We start from the raw sequence: 13,951 nt of genomic DNA on the forward strand, positions 1-13,951 counted from the left end.
TTAAACAAATCTGAAACAAATCTAAAATTTAAATACAGCATAAAATTTTTAAAAAATTGATCCAGAAAAAATGCAGTTATATTTAGAAAACACACATCTGGCCATATCTGCCAAATAAGAGCCCCAAACTGTGTTAGGTACTATAGTGGACACAAAAGAAACCCTGGCCCAAGGGACTTATGAACCAGCTGGAGACTCAAGTTCTGAGTGTAAACAATTAGAGAAGGACTCCTGAAAGGACAGACAGTATGCCTGACAAGTAAGTCATCCTTGGGGTGGTGGGATAAGTTCCAGAGGGAGAAGAGCAGTGGCAGAGAGAGGACGAAGGAGGCCACAGGGGAGCTGGGTGACTGTGTGGGCAGGCAGGGATGGAGAGGACAGACTCCAGCCCTGAATGTCAAGGTGGAGGAGCCTTTCAAGGAGGGAATTGTTTTGGGAAATCAGGGATGTGGCTGGAGGAGGGATAGGGCATCACAAGGCCCCAAAAGACCTCTGCAGGCAGCTGTGTCAGGGAGCTGATGGCTCACAAGCTGGACAAAGGGCTGAGATGGGAAGAGTCATGAGAAAACTGGGATACCGGTATGGTCATTCATTCCTTCATTCACAAATAATGAGTGCCAATTAAGGGCAAAGTTCCATGCCAGGCGCTCTGGAGACGCACAGATAAAATCTGTCCTTGAGGTGAGCCTTCTGGGGATAAGCAGGGACCAAGATGGGCAACACTCATATGAAGCAGAGGGGCACACGCAGATTCTCATGTCAATTCAGAGAAAAAGGATATTTCTCTGGCCAGGGAAATTAGGATAGGGTTGGAGAAAGGGGTTAGGGCATTTTGCTTACCAAGGACTTGGACTCTTCAAAGCAATTTGGTGGTGAAAGAAATTAAAGCAAGAGAAAGGTGATTAAAATGGGCAGTAACAGCTTAAGATTTTGTAATTATTTTTTTGCTTGGCAGAAAATAGCAATGGCATGTGACCAACAAAACACATTAGAACATAGTTAATCCAATTTTCCTCAGCTGAAAGAGAAAGGACAGGTAAAAAGGGAAGGGAAAGCAACAGTATCCTCGTAGCCTGGCTCACAGCCAACCAGATGGGCTGTGACCCCCAGAACCTGTCTCTCTTGTAATCCTAGGGATGCTGTCAGGATTATATGGTACAGTGTGCTTTATACAGTGACAGTATTAACTGCTCAATAAAAGGTCTTTTTTTGTTTTACCAATGGGTCCAGAAAGAGCAAGGAACAAACAAGAAGAAAATCAAGGGGAAACCAAGAAAAAACGAAAGCCAATGGAGTATAAAGAAGAATACGTGCAAATAAGTCCTGTAGGCAGACATTGATTAGAGGCAAAAGTCAAAGAGGGCATGGCTATGGTATGATTAGTGGGATAAGCTACGGAAAAATTAAACCCCACCTTGAGGAAATAAACTGAAAAGCTAAGGATGTGTTACCCTGTAGGTTTCCAGAAGAATGATTAAAATTAAAACCAGTATAGGGCCTTTGAGCAAAATATTTAATGGTTGGAGAAAAAAACCAAGATGATTATATATTAAACACGTATACCTTTCTGCATATCCCTTCCCAGGAAGAAAAAATAATGGGCAAAATAAAAAAGATTATAATTATTAACTATAACTATAATAATTAACACTTCAGTGATTCTCTTTGATAACCAGTTTGAAGTGCTTATCAAATACCAACTCATTTAATCATCATTACAACTCTGTGAGGAAGACATAATTATTACCATTTACCATTGACTGAGTCACAGAGAAATTTAACTTGCCCACTTGGGTGGGCAAGTTAAGCCACACTACACTAAATTGCTTCTTACAGTTATCCTGAGCTGGGTCACAAACTTTGGGTAGAATAACACTCTGGTGTAATGAGTTTAAAGCACCTACAATAAGAATAAGACCCCAAATTGTTGCAATGAAAAATACAGTAACTTTGGACTGGTAGTAGACAGTCCTTTAAAAATTCACACATAAGCCAGGCACTGTGGCTCATGCCTGTAATCCCAGCACTTTAGGAGGCCAAGGGAAAGAGGATCACTTGAGCCCAGAAGTTCGAGACCAGCCTGGGTAACATAGTGAGACCTCATCTCTACAAAAAAATAAAGAAATTAGCTAGTGTGGTCCCAGCTGCTCAGGAGACTGAGGTGGGAGGATCACTTGAGTTTGGGAGGTTGAGCTTGCAGTAAGCCATGATTGTGCCACTGTCCCCTAGCCTGGGCAACAGAGCAAGACTCTATCTCAAAAACAAACAAACAAACAAAACCCCAAAAAGCCCAAATCACACAGATTTATTAGGTTGGTGCAAAAGTAATTTTTTTAAATTAAAAGTAATGGCAAAAACCACAATTACTTTTGCACCAAACTAAATACCAATCAGGTTTGATGGAAACCCAAGGAGAAAAAGCTACAAATGGATGTGAGTAGCATTACTCACATCAGTAGGAAGATTTAAAAGGCAGTAAAAGGTCACAGGTTTAGGAAAAAAGATTATCCAAATGGCCAATTCTGATAATGCAAAGACCACAGATCCCCTGTTAAGAATGCATATGACAGACCATAATGCTGGGTAGAAATAAGGTCCCAGGAGCCTGCTGGCAGCATGGCCTGGTGCTGTAATCATGCACTCGAGTGTGTGATAATCTTCTCTATCTATGCTATTTGTCTCCTTTTAGGAATTGTACCCAAAAGCATAAGGCTGAATTTTTGGCAAAAATGTGATGTAAGAATCTAAGATATCATTATTGTGAAATACATTTATATAGTTAAAAAACATTAGGAACCAGGAGCAGTGGCTCACACCTGTAATCCCAGCACTTTGGGAGGCCAAGGCAAGTAGATTGCTTGAGCTCAGGAGTTTGAGACCAGCCTGGGCAACACGGAGAAACCTCATCTCTACAAAACAAAAAAATTAGCTGGGTGTGGTGGCGCATGCCTGTGGTGTCCCAGCTACTTGGGAGGCTGAGGTGGGAGGATTGCTTGAGCCCAGAAGGTCAAGGTTGCAGTGAGCCATGATTGTGCCACTGTACTACAGCCCAGGTGATAAAGCAAGTTCCTGTCTCAAAAAAAAAAAAAAAAAAAAAAGGGGGGGAGGAAAAAGAATTAGAGCAAAAAACAGACCTTGCTGGTTTACAATGAAGGAAGCATGGCCCATGGCCTTTTCAAACGGAAAGAAAGTAAAAGGCTCTCTTAAATTCCACCAACCACCGATATTAGGACACGGGGAGTTCAACAACAGAGAGGAGGAAAAGGCTGATTTCAGAATTTAACAGCGGTGGCTCTCCCACAGTGACCCCTCACCTGTTTGGTTTCCTCTGAGGGTACAGGAACTGGAACTGTCTCCTGCTGCATCACTTCTGTGTCTCCTCCTCCTTCACCATCTGATGCTTCTAGAAAACATAAAGTTTGAAAGTCAGAAAAGTCTCTCTCTCTCTCTCATTGCTAGTGCAATCTTGGTACCACCTTTCTAGAAGGTTCTATCTCTTCACTTTTTAATTCTGCCTCAAAGAAGCTGCACTTAAGGAAATGATCCAAAGTGAAACAGATATTTAAGCACCAAGATGGCAATCTCATTTATAAAACTGGAAAATTAAAGATTACTTAGATGTGTCACCTTAGGAGGGAATGTTTTATTATAGAATACTCATACAAGAGGACGTTTTGCAGCCTTTAAAAAATGGTATTTATTAAGAGTTTACAATGACAAAAGGCTGTCTTATGATGATAATAAGTGGTCAGGGCGAGAATTATTGAGTGGCTACTACATGTTCAACACTACGCTTCATAGACGTTATTTTATTTAATTCTTACAGTATAACTACTGATTACAGATATGAAATCCCTCTATTCTTAGATAAAAAGACTGCTGTTTAGAGAGGTAAAGCCATTTACCCAAGGTCACACGCCTGGGAACTAAAGTCTATTTGAGTCCGAAGCTATCCCCAGCAAGTGATGCCTGCACCCAGAACCAGCCAGGCCTTGACATTAGATGCTGGCCCCAGGGGGACATGTTAAGATTGTGACAAAGGGATTACAGGTCATGAGAAATTCCTAGTTACAATTTTTTAACCTTTCCACAATAGAAAAAATAAATTCTTACCCTAAGAATCAGGAAAAATAAAAGTTTTAACAGTTTTCCTGTTTATAAAGCTCTCCTGAAGAAACACGGTGACCAGAAGGTTCTTATTTCTCCTAATATCACACTGCCTTTCAGGTTTTAGTGTTTGCTTCCTTTAAACAAATTTTTGATCTATCAAAGACTTTACTCATTCCCTTGAGTTTCTCTGTATATCTCAAAGTGAGCCTCAAATGTGAATTTGTGAACATGTTCTGTCAGAGTTCATATTTAGGTCCAACTTAACCAGTTTGGTAGGCCCGAGCTTTTAAATGTTTGCATACTGTGATGGTAAATCTTATATGTCAACTTGACTGGGCCATGGGGTGCCCTAATATTTGGTCATACATTCTGGGTGTTGCTGTGAGGGTGTTTTTAGAGAGATTAACTTTTAAATTGATAGACTGAATAGAGCAGATTAATTTCCATAGTGTGAGTGGGCCTCATCCAAGTGGTTGAAATAAAAGCACTGACCCATCCTTGAATAAGGGAGAATTATTCCTGCCTTTCGACTTGAACTGAAACATCAGCTCTTCCTGGATCTCAGGCCTATCATGTTTAGACTAAAACTGTATCATCTTCTCTAGTTCTAAGGCCTTTGGACTAGCACTAAACTATCAGCTCTCCTGGATCTCCAGTTTGCCAACTCGCCATGAAGATCTTAGGGCTGGGCTGGCTAGCCTCCATAATCACATGAGCCAATTCCTTAGACTAAATCTCTTTCTTTATATAATCCTGTTGGTTCTGTTTCTCTGGAGAACCCTGACTAATATGTGTACTTTTTTTTTTTTTTTTTGAGACGGAGTCTCTCTCTGTTGCCCAGGCTGGAGTGCAATGGTACAATCTCAGCTCACTGCAACCTCCACCTCCCAGGTTCAAGCAATTCTCCTGCTTCAGCCTCCTGAGTAGGTGGGATCACAAGCACCCACCACCATGCCTGCCTACTTTTTGTATTTTTAGTAGAGATGGGGATTTGCCATGTTGGCCAGGCTGGTTTTGAACTCCTGACCTCAGGTGATCCACCTGCCTCGGCCTCCCAAGGTGCTAGGATTACAGGCGTGAGCCACGGCACCCAGCCTAATATGTATACTTTTAAGTGTGCAGCATGAGGAAAAAAGCCTACCCAATGGGGTACTGAAAAATAGCAGGCAGATTAACAGGGCCTTTGAAAATGAACAATTAAATTGTCATTAATTAAATAATATTTATAGGATCTTTGCTTCTAGGAAGATAGCTGTAGTAGTTACACTGTTCCCTCTCCCTCTGGCGAAGTACAGTGAAAAATCCTAGACATTACGTATTTTGAAAAATAGAAAGACTCTGACAGGTGGAGAGAAGATAGCAGACCAGCTAGGGATTTTAGGGACCAAGAATAATTCCATGGCAAACTCCCTGGGTTATCTCTTTGCCCCATTATCCCAGACTAAGAGCTGAAGAAGGCAGCTACCTGGAAATGCCAATGGAAGCAGACCAAAAAAGCCCCAATAAAAGTCTGCTCTCTCTACCAAAATGACCAAGAAAGAGGAAGCCTAGTAAGACTAAAACCTTTCAGACAATAACCACTTGACTGCAGCCACCACCACAGAAAAAACTACGACCTCATCCTTACCACCAAAGACAGAATGGGGAGCCTAGACTTCTACCCTTGACAGAGTGTAATGAGGCATCCCATGATGGACCCCTCAAGGCTCCATCTCCTACCAGGGTGATGTCAGAGACAAACTGGGAGCTGGGATTTTTATCCCCAGAGGGTGGTAATGAGCCCTCATCCATCCCCCACTGCCACCACCACCACCACCACCACTGCGGTATCAGTGGTGACCACATGAGAAGCCTGGACTTCCATCCCCTCCTGGCTGTAATGAATTATATCTTTCCTCTCCCACTGGGATGGTGTCAGAGGAGGCTTAGTGGAGAGTTAGGACTTTCTACATCACCCAGCAGTAATGAGGCCAAATCCACACTAATAGTTTCAGTAACCATTAAAAAGGCCATATAGAGAGATGTACTCAAAAACACCAAGATAAATCAAAGTGGGATTCTACAATATGTTCAAGTAATCCATAGGAAGATAGAGGACCAAACCCTGCTCCTCCCCTGCACAGAGCTGCAAAAATTAGTGAACAAAAAAAAAAAACACATACACAGATTTAAACCCCCAACGTATCAATGAATATATTAAATGTAAATAGCCCAAACATACCAATTTAAAGACAGAGATTGACAGAATGAATTTAAAAATATGGCCGAACTATATGCTGTTATAAGAAACTTACTTCAAATATAATGATACAGGCAAATTGAAAGCAAAGGAATGAAAAAAGACATAATATGAAAATATTGGTCAATGGAAAGCAGGAGTGGCTATATTAATTTCAGGGAAAGCAGACTTCAGAGCAAAGACAATTACCAGAGAATGAGAAAGACATTATATAATGATAAAGGGTAATCTGTCAAGAAGACATAGCAATCCTAAATGTGTATGCACCAAACAGCAGGCTCTACACGCTTTGTAGAACTACAAAGCATGTGAAGCAAAAACTGGTAGAAATAAAATGAGAAATAGATAAATCCACAATTGACTTGTAAACTTTAACAGTCATCTCTTAAAAATTGAGAGAATGACTAGATAGAAAATCGGCAAAGATATAGAACTGAGTGGCACTATCAAGCAATAGGATATAATCAACATTTATAGAACAATCCAATCAACAACGGCAGAATACATACTCTTTTCAAGTGTCACAGAAGGTATACCAAGGCAGACTATATTCTAGGTCATAAAACGTCAACAAATTTTAAAAGAATTGAAATTGATAAACAGCATGTAAAAAAGCTTTCAGCAACATTATGGCTAATAATGAAAGGCCAAAGCTTTGCTCCTGGTTGGGAACAAGGCAAAGATGTCAGGTCTTACCAGTCTTATTTGACACAGTGCTAGAACTTTTAACCAGTGCAATATCATAAGAAAAGGAAATAAAAGGCATATACATTAGAAAGGAAGATAGCAAACTGCCTCCATTTGCAGACAACATGATTGTGTACATAAAAAATCCCAAGAAATCTAAAGGCTACCCCTAGTTCTGTGAAAATTCTTATATTGGCTTCTATCAATGGGGGCTCCTTTCTCTCAATATTCTCCAACCCATCTTCATCTGGGATCCTTACGGGAAACTATGTCTCTCCTTCTTCCTTTTGCCTCTGTACTTCTTTCTACATTGTTGGTAGCCTGTACCTTGTAAATAGGCACATAATTTTACCTTGTCTTACAATGTGTACTGGTGTTGCATAAACGTTAGGTTTTCTCTCCATCTGAACTGTAAACTCTCTGAGAGTACATATGAGTACCCAAAGTACTTGACCCAGTGTTGACTAAAAATAAAAAGGACTCCCCATACCTATTGCTTTATTTACATTTTTATTATGAAGTAACATATATTCTCTATGTAAAGCATTTAATCCAAATTTCCTTATATCCTCATAAAAATCCTTTGAAGTAAAAAGAATGACCTACAAATAAATAATTGCCAGGATCAGCTCCATAAATGTTTAAAAATCAATGAATTATCTTAAAAAAATATAAACTCTGTTTTCCTCCATTCCTCAGAATCTGCTAGCTGAAGAACACAGTCTATATTTAAGCAATCTAGTTGAAAATAAATACAGTAGTCCCTTGGTATCTGAGGGGACTGGTTCCAGGACCTGTTTCACCTACCAAAATCCACAGATGCTCAAGTTCCTGATATAAAATGATGTAGTATTTGCATACAACCTATGTACATTCTCCCGTATACTTTAAATTATCTCTAGATTACTTATAATACCTAATACAATATAAATGCTATGTATAGAGTTGCTATACTGTATTGTTTAGGGAATAATGACAAGAGAAAAAAGTCTGTACATACTCAGTAAAGACACATTTTTTTTTTTTCAGATATTTTTGATCTGTGGTTGGTGAAATCTACATATGTGGAGCTCCTGGATATGGAGGGCTGACTGTAACATAGTTTTAAAGGTATGTGACACTTATGCAACAAAAACTACGAGAAAGATTAAAATACCTTGCTAATAAAATGCTCTAAATCTGAGTTACTTCTTGTTCCAAAAAGTTACTTTATCTGATACCTTTTAACATATTAAATGAGATCATCTTATATCACTGTGAATTGGATAATGTAGTTGTTTCCTTAGTCTGTGATGTTTTTTGATTCCAAAAGAGAAAACTGCTTTTCTGAAGGAAGGAGGCTAGTTCTGTGATTTCCATTAAGAGAATACTGAAAGAAAAGTATGGGGACCCAATCTAGCCAGGTTGGCTCCAGTACTCAGGTTCCTCCAGGACTGCTGGGATTTGAGGAGGCTAAGCTGGGCCTGTGCCACTCAGTCCCAGTGGTTGATTCAGCCAGTTAAGTGGAGTCACTAAGACTGCATTGCCTCTTCCCCAACTCCTTGAAGAGTCTACTTAAAAAAAAGACACTGCCAGATGGGACTGGTTAAGTTATTCCAAAAGAAGAGTCATCAAGTACACTGTCCTTTTTCAACCCCTGGCAACAACAGCAAATGAAAATAGAAGGCTGCACATCTTCTCTTTCCCTCAATCCCTACCTTCATCTTCTTTTTGGTTAAGTATCTGAAATCCAGTTTCCCATCATTTTCCTTAGGTTTTTAGGTACTTGCTTGCATAAACCCTTGAAGACCCTGGGAGGGGCCCTGGCAATGGGATCATACAGTCAATTGTTCTTTAAAATGTGCAAGAGTATGTGAAGACCGCTGTCTTCACCACAATATGTTAAGACCATTGTCTGTTTCCACTCAGAATTCTCCTGCCACATATCTCCCAGGGAGTAGTGCTGGATGGCTGGGAGCATTTTTGGGGATCCATTTAGAGGAAGCTAGTTGCACATACATTTAGTTTGAATTTAATGGGAGTTTTATGTGGTTTGCAATCACTTTTGTCTATGATCAAATGATTGCTAGCTGTTCTAGTGCTGGCTTCCTGCACTAGATACCCTGTGCTAACTCACCAGACATTCTGACATAAAGTGGGCAAGGCCAGAGGGTGTAGATCATGACACAGATGTGCCTAGAGCATCAGTCCCTAGAACCATGTGGGAAGTGGAGGAGGAACCAGGTTTGGAATATAGGAAACCTGAAACTAGTCAGTGGAAGATTCTTCTAATCATAAAAAATATAAAACTGTAAGCAGAGAATTAGGTTCTCATTTTTGCCTATTTGAAATTGAACGTCTCTCCTGTAGGATACATATAGTAGATGGTGCACTGTATATGACTGAAAAGAAACCATATGTTTTTTATTTATTTGATGAGGATGAGTAAAATACAAATTTTCAGAATTGCTGTGGTTGGGGCAGCATTGTTTGTTTGTTTTTTTTCTTATTTAAAATAACTTGTTTCATACCTAATTTTTAAATTTTGTTTTTTTTCTTTTTCTTTTATACTTAATTTTGTATCAGGAATTTTGCATTCTTTTTCTAAGACAGGGCCCATGACATTGCATAAGCTCAGGCCTCAGAAAAACCTATATCTGCCCTGGCGAACAACCTTGCTCCTCTGTCTTTATTAGTTCTCATAGTTAGGAAAAGAACAACAGGTTAGGGGTTGTGGCTCACGCCTATAATCCCAGTGCTCAGGGAGGCTGAGGCGGGAGAATCCCTTGAAGCCGCGAGTTCAAGACCAGCCTGGGCAACATAGTGAGACTGCATTTCTAAAAAAGAAAGAAAAAGAACAGAAAACATAATATGGATGAATTTCAACAGCATGATGCTAAGCAAAAGAAGTCAGGCCCAAGAAGTTATGTAATGCATGATTTTATTTATTTTGACATTCTAGAAAGGGCAAAACTATAGAGGCAGAAAAAGGATCAGTAGTGACCAGGGACTGGAAGTGGGGGACTTCTGGGGGGTGATTTAAAAATAAAAGCATCAAAGAGACCTCTTAGCAAAACAACAGAGGAATAGAAGGAAATTTCATGAAGCTGAAAGCAGCTTCTTTTGAAGCAAGGATAGTGTGGGGGATTATGGATTGTGGGATTAAAATATCTGGGGTTCAAATCTCAGCTTCAGCAATTATTAGTTGTGTGATGTTGGGCAAATGTTACAAATTAATGGAAGTTGGCTTCAATCATTATTTTTTAAAGTAAGGTTTATTGAGGAATATTTTACATATACTAAAAATAACTTACTGAACAGTTCTATGGATTATGCATACAGTTGTGTAACTGCACCCAGTGGGATCAGCATACTTTTAAGGTAAAGGACACAGGATAAGTAGGTGTTGGGTTTGCAGAATAATATGAACATTACTGATAACTACTCAACTCTGCTGTTCTAGTTATACACTGCCCTAGGCAGTGTATAACAAATGGAAATGGCAGTGTTCTGATGAACTTTATTTATAGAAACTTGTCCTGGCTGGATTTCTTTTTTTTTTTTTTTTTTTTTGAGATGGAGCTTCACTCTTGTCGCCCAGACTGGAGTGCAATGGCGCGATCTCAGCTAACCTCCAGCTCCTGGGTTCAAGCGATTCTCCTGCCTCAGCCTCCCGAGTAGCTGGGATTACAGGTGCCCACCACCATGCCCGGCTAATATATGTGTGTGTGTGTGTGTATACCTATATATGTGTGTATATATACACGTATATGTATACACACATATATGTATGCATAAATACATATGTATATATACACACACATATGTGTGTGTGTGTGTGTGTGTGTATATATATATATATATTTTTTTTTAGTAGAGACGGGGTTTCACCATGTTGACCAGGCTGGTCTCAAACTCCTGACCTCAGGTGATCCACTCACTTCAGCCTCCCAAAGTGCTGGGATTATAGGTGTGAGCCACTGTGTCTAGTCTCTTGGCTGGATTTTTAATCAATTAAAAAAATGTTTCAAGGGTTTTTTTTAAGAGTTTAAACTTTTCATTTTATTTTATTTTACTTCAAGTTCCAGGATCCATGTGCAGAATGTGCAGGTTTGTTACAAAGGTATACATGTGCCATGGTGGTTTGCTGCATCTATTGACCCATCCCCTAAATTCCCTCCCCTCACCCCTCACCCAACAACAGGCCTTGGTGTGTGATGTTCCCCTCCCTGTGTCCATGTGTTCTCATTGTTCAACTCCCACTTATGAGTGAGAACATGTGATGTTTGGTTTTCTGTTCCTGGGTTAGTTTGCTGAGGATGATGGCTTCCAGCTTCATCCATGTCCCTCCAAAGGACATGATCTCATTCATTTTGTGGCTGCGTAGTATTCCATGGTATATATATACCACATTCTCTTCATGCAGTCTATCATCGATGGGCTTTTGGGTTGGTTCCATGACTTTGCTATTGTAAATAGTGCTGCAATAAACATGTGTGCATGCGTCTTCAGAGTAGAATGATTTATATTTCTTTGGGTATATACCCAGTGATGGGACTGCTGGGTCAAATGGTATTTCTGGTTCTAGATCCTTGAGGAATTTCCATACTGTCTCCCACAATGGCTGAACTAATTTACATTCCCACCAACAGTGTAAAAGCGTTTTTATTTCTCGACAGTCTTGCCAGCATCTGTTGTTTCTTGACTTTTTAATAATTGCCATTCTGACTGGCGTGAGATGGTATCTCATTGTGGTTTTGATTTGCATTTCTCTAATGATCAGTGAGTTGAGCTTTTTTTCATATGTCTGTTGGTCACATAAATGTCTTCTTTTGAGAAGTGTCTGTTCATATCCTTTGCCCACTTTTTGATGGGGTTGTTTTTTTCTTGTAAATTTGTTTAAGTTCCTTGTAAATTCTGGATATTAGGCCTTTGTCAGATGGGTAGATTGCAAAATTTTTCTCCCAATCTATAGGTTGTCTGTTCACTCTGATGATAGTTTCTTTTGCTATGTATAAGCTCTTCAGTTTAATTAGATCTATTTTGTCAATTTTGGCTTGTGTTGGAATTGCTTTTGGAATTTTAATCATGAAGTCTTTGCCCGTGCCTGTGTCCTGAGTGGTACTGCCTAGGTTTTCTTCTAGGGTGTTTATGGTTTTGGGTTTTACATTTAAGACATTAATCTATCCTGAGTAAATCTTTGTATAATTGTAAGGAAGGGGTCCAGTTTCAGTTTTCTGCATATGGCTAGCCAGTTTTCCCAGCACCATTTATGGAGATCATTTCCCCATTGCTTGTTTTTGTCAGGTTTGTCGAAGATCAGATGGTTGTAGGTGTGTGGTTGTATTTCTGAGGTCGCTGTTCTGTCCCATTGGTCTATATGTCTGTGTTTGTACCAGTACCATGCTGTTTTGATTACTGTAGCCTGTTTCTGAGTATATAGTTTCTAATTGTTAGGTACAGATGTCTATGTGTGATCATAAACTTGTGTTTTAAAAAATGTTACATGCTGGCTGGGCATGGTGGCTCAGCCTGTAATCCCAAGACTTTGGAAGGCTGAGGCGAGCAGAACACGAGGTCAGGAAATCGAGACCATCCTGGCTAACATGGTGAAATCCCGTCTCTACAACAACAGTGTGGTGGTGGGCACCTGTAGTCTCAGCTACTTGGGAGGCTGGGGCAGGAGAATGGCATGAACCCAGGAGGCAGAGCTTGCAGTGAGCCGAGATCATGCCACTGCACTCCAACCTGGGCAACAAAGCAAGACTCTGTCTCAAAAAAAAAAAAAAAAAAAAAAAAAAGTTACATGCTTATGAATTTTAATCTGTTTTATCTATCAATTATTGGGGTGTGTATTAACATCTGCCCCTCTCATTTTGAGCTTGTCAATGTTTTATAGTAATTCTACCAATTTTTATTTACATATTTCATAGCTGTCTTAGGCGTATGCAAGTTTAGAATTGTTATGACTTCCTGTAGAACTGTTCCTTTTATCATCATGTTGTGGCTCTATTTTTAAAAATCCATTTTATTTAGTTTGGTATCATTTTGTGGGGGAAGTTCTATATTTCTAGAGGTCATCAGCTGTTCTCTGGGAAAGCTACATTATACACACTGAAAAGTAATGCTGGATACACAGCTGTACTTAAACAGTCTAAAGTGTTTTGCTAAAATTACTCAATCCCGAGGAGCCAGAATGTTTTATTTGGCCAGGGCTGGGAACTACTCTTCAAGAACCATGTTCCCAGCTCATTAAGAGACTCCCACCAGCATCACTGAGAAAGAACACAATTCCCATATCCAAAGAACAGGACCCTGAGACTGAACTCTGTGAAGGCCGTGAGGCCATGCCAGCAACACAGATCACAGGGAAGGGAAGAGGAGGAAAAGGCAGTGAAGGCAGTGAGCAGCCTGGCCAAGGAGGAAGAGGCTCTCAATTCTGAATCCACCTATACTCACAGAGGTTGTGTAACCTCTGTATTACACAATGAAAGGTCAATCTTTTATTGCTTCTGCACATTTTTCAAAATAATTACTACAGATATGCTATGACTAGAAAAGAAGGGTTTATAGTCAATTAGGCCACATGATCAAATAATCATATGGCCTGTAAGTGTATCTCTCATTTACTCTAATTATTCAGAATGCCTGTTCTCACTCTATCCTTGTCTTCTTTCTTTTTCCATCAAAACCTCACCCCTACCCTTTAAACTTCAGTTCAGGTTTTCCCTCCTCTGTAAAGATCTTCTGAAGGCAGAAACAAGAAACAAGACTGTCTTAGGGGATAATGTAGCAAGCAGTTACAACTTTCACTAGGAAAGGAAAATGGGGCAGATCCTGTATGAAATTGAGGAATTCACTGAAGGAGAGTGCAGGAGGAGCAGCAAACCCAAGACAGGCTTGTCATGCCCACTGCAGGGCATCCGGTTGCTTCGA

The 13,951-nt window shown here is 39.9% G+C and overlaps 1 protein-coding gene and 1 long non-coding RNA gene across 5 annotated transcripts in view; one reads left to right on the forward strand and one right to left on the reverse strand.

Moving 5' to 3' along the window:
- Positions 1-13,951, reverse strand: part of CMSS1 (cms1 ribosomal small subunit homolog) — a 372,406-nt gene that overhangs the window by 29,991 nt on the left and 328,464 nt on the right. For all 4 annotated transcript variants that reach the window (NM_001193902.1, XM_077990280.1, XM_077990279.1 and 1 more), the window contains 1 exon segment: positions 3,315-3,403. In NM_001193902.1, coding sequence (NP_001180831.1) covers positions 3,315-3,403 — 89 coding nt within the window.
- Positions 1-13,951, forward strand: part of LOC144339426 (uncharacterized) — a 59,308-nt gene that overhangs the window by 28,490 nt on the left and 16,867 nt on the right. The window contains exon 4 of the long non-coding RNA XR_013414449.1: positions 8,066-8,146. This is a non-coding gene — a long non-coding RNA (uncharacterized LOC144339426). The remainder of the gene's footprint in view (positions 1-8,065; positions 8,147-13,951) is intronic.

Source organism: Macaca mulatta, chromosome 2, assembly GCF_049350105.2.
Source record: "Macaca mulatta isolate MMU2019108-1 chromosome 2, T2T-MMU8v2.0, whole genome shotgun sequence".
NCBI classification, from domain to species: Eukaryota; Metazoa; Chordata; class Mammalia; order Primates; family Cercopithecidae; genus Macaca; species Macaca mulatta.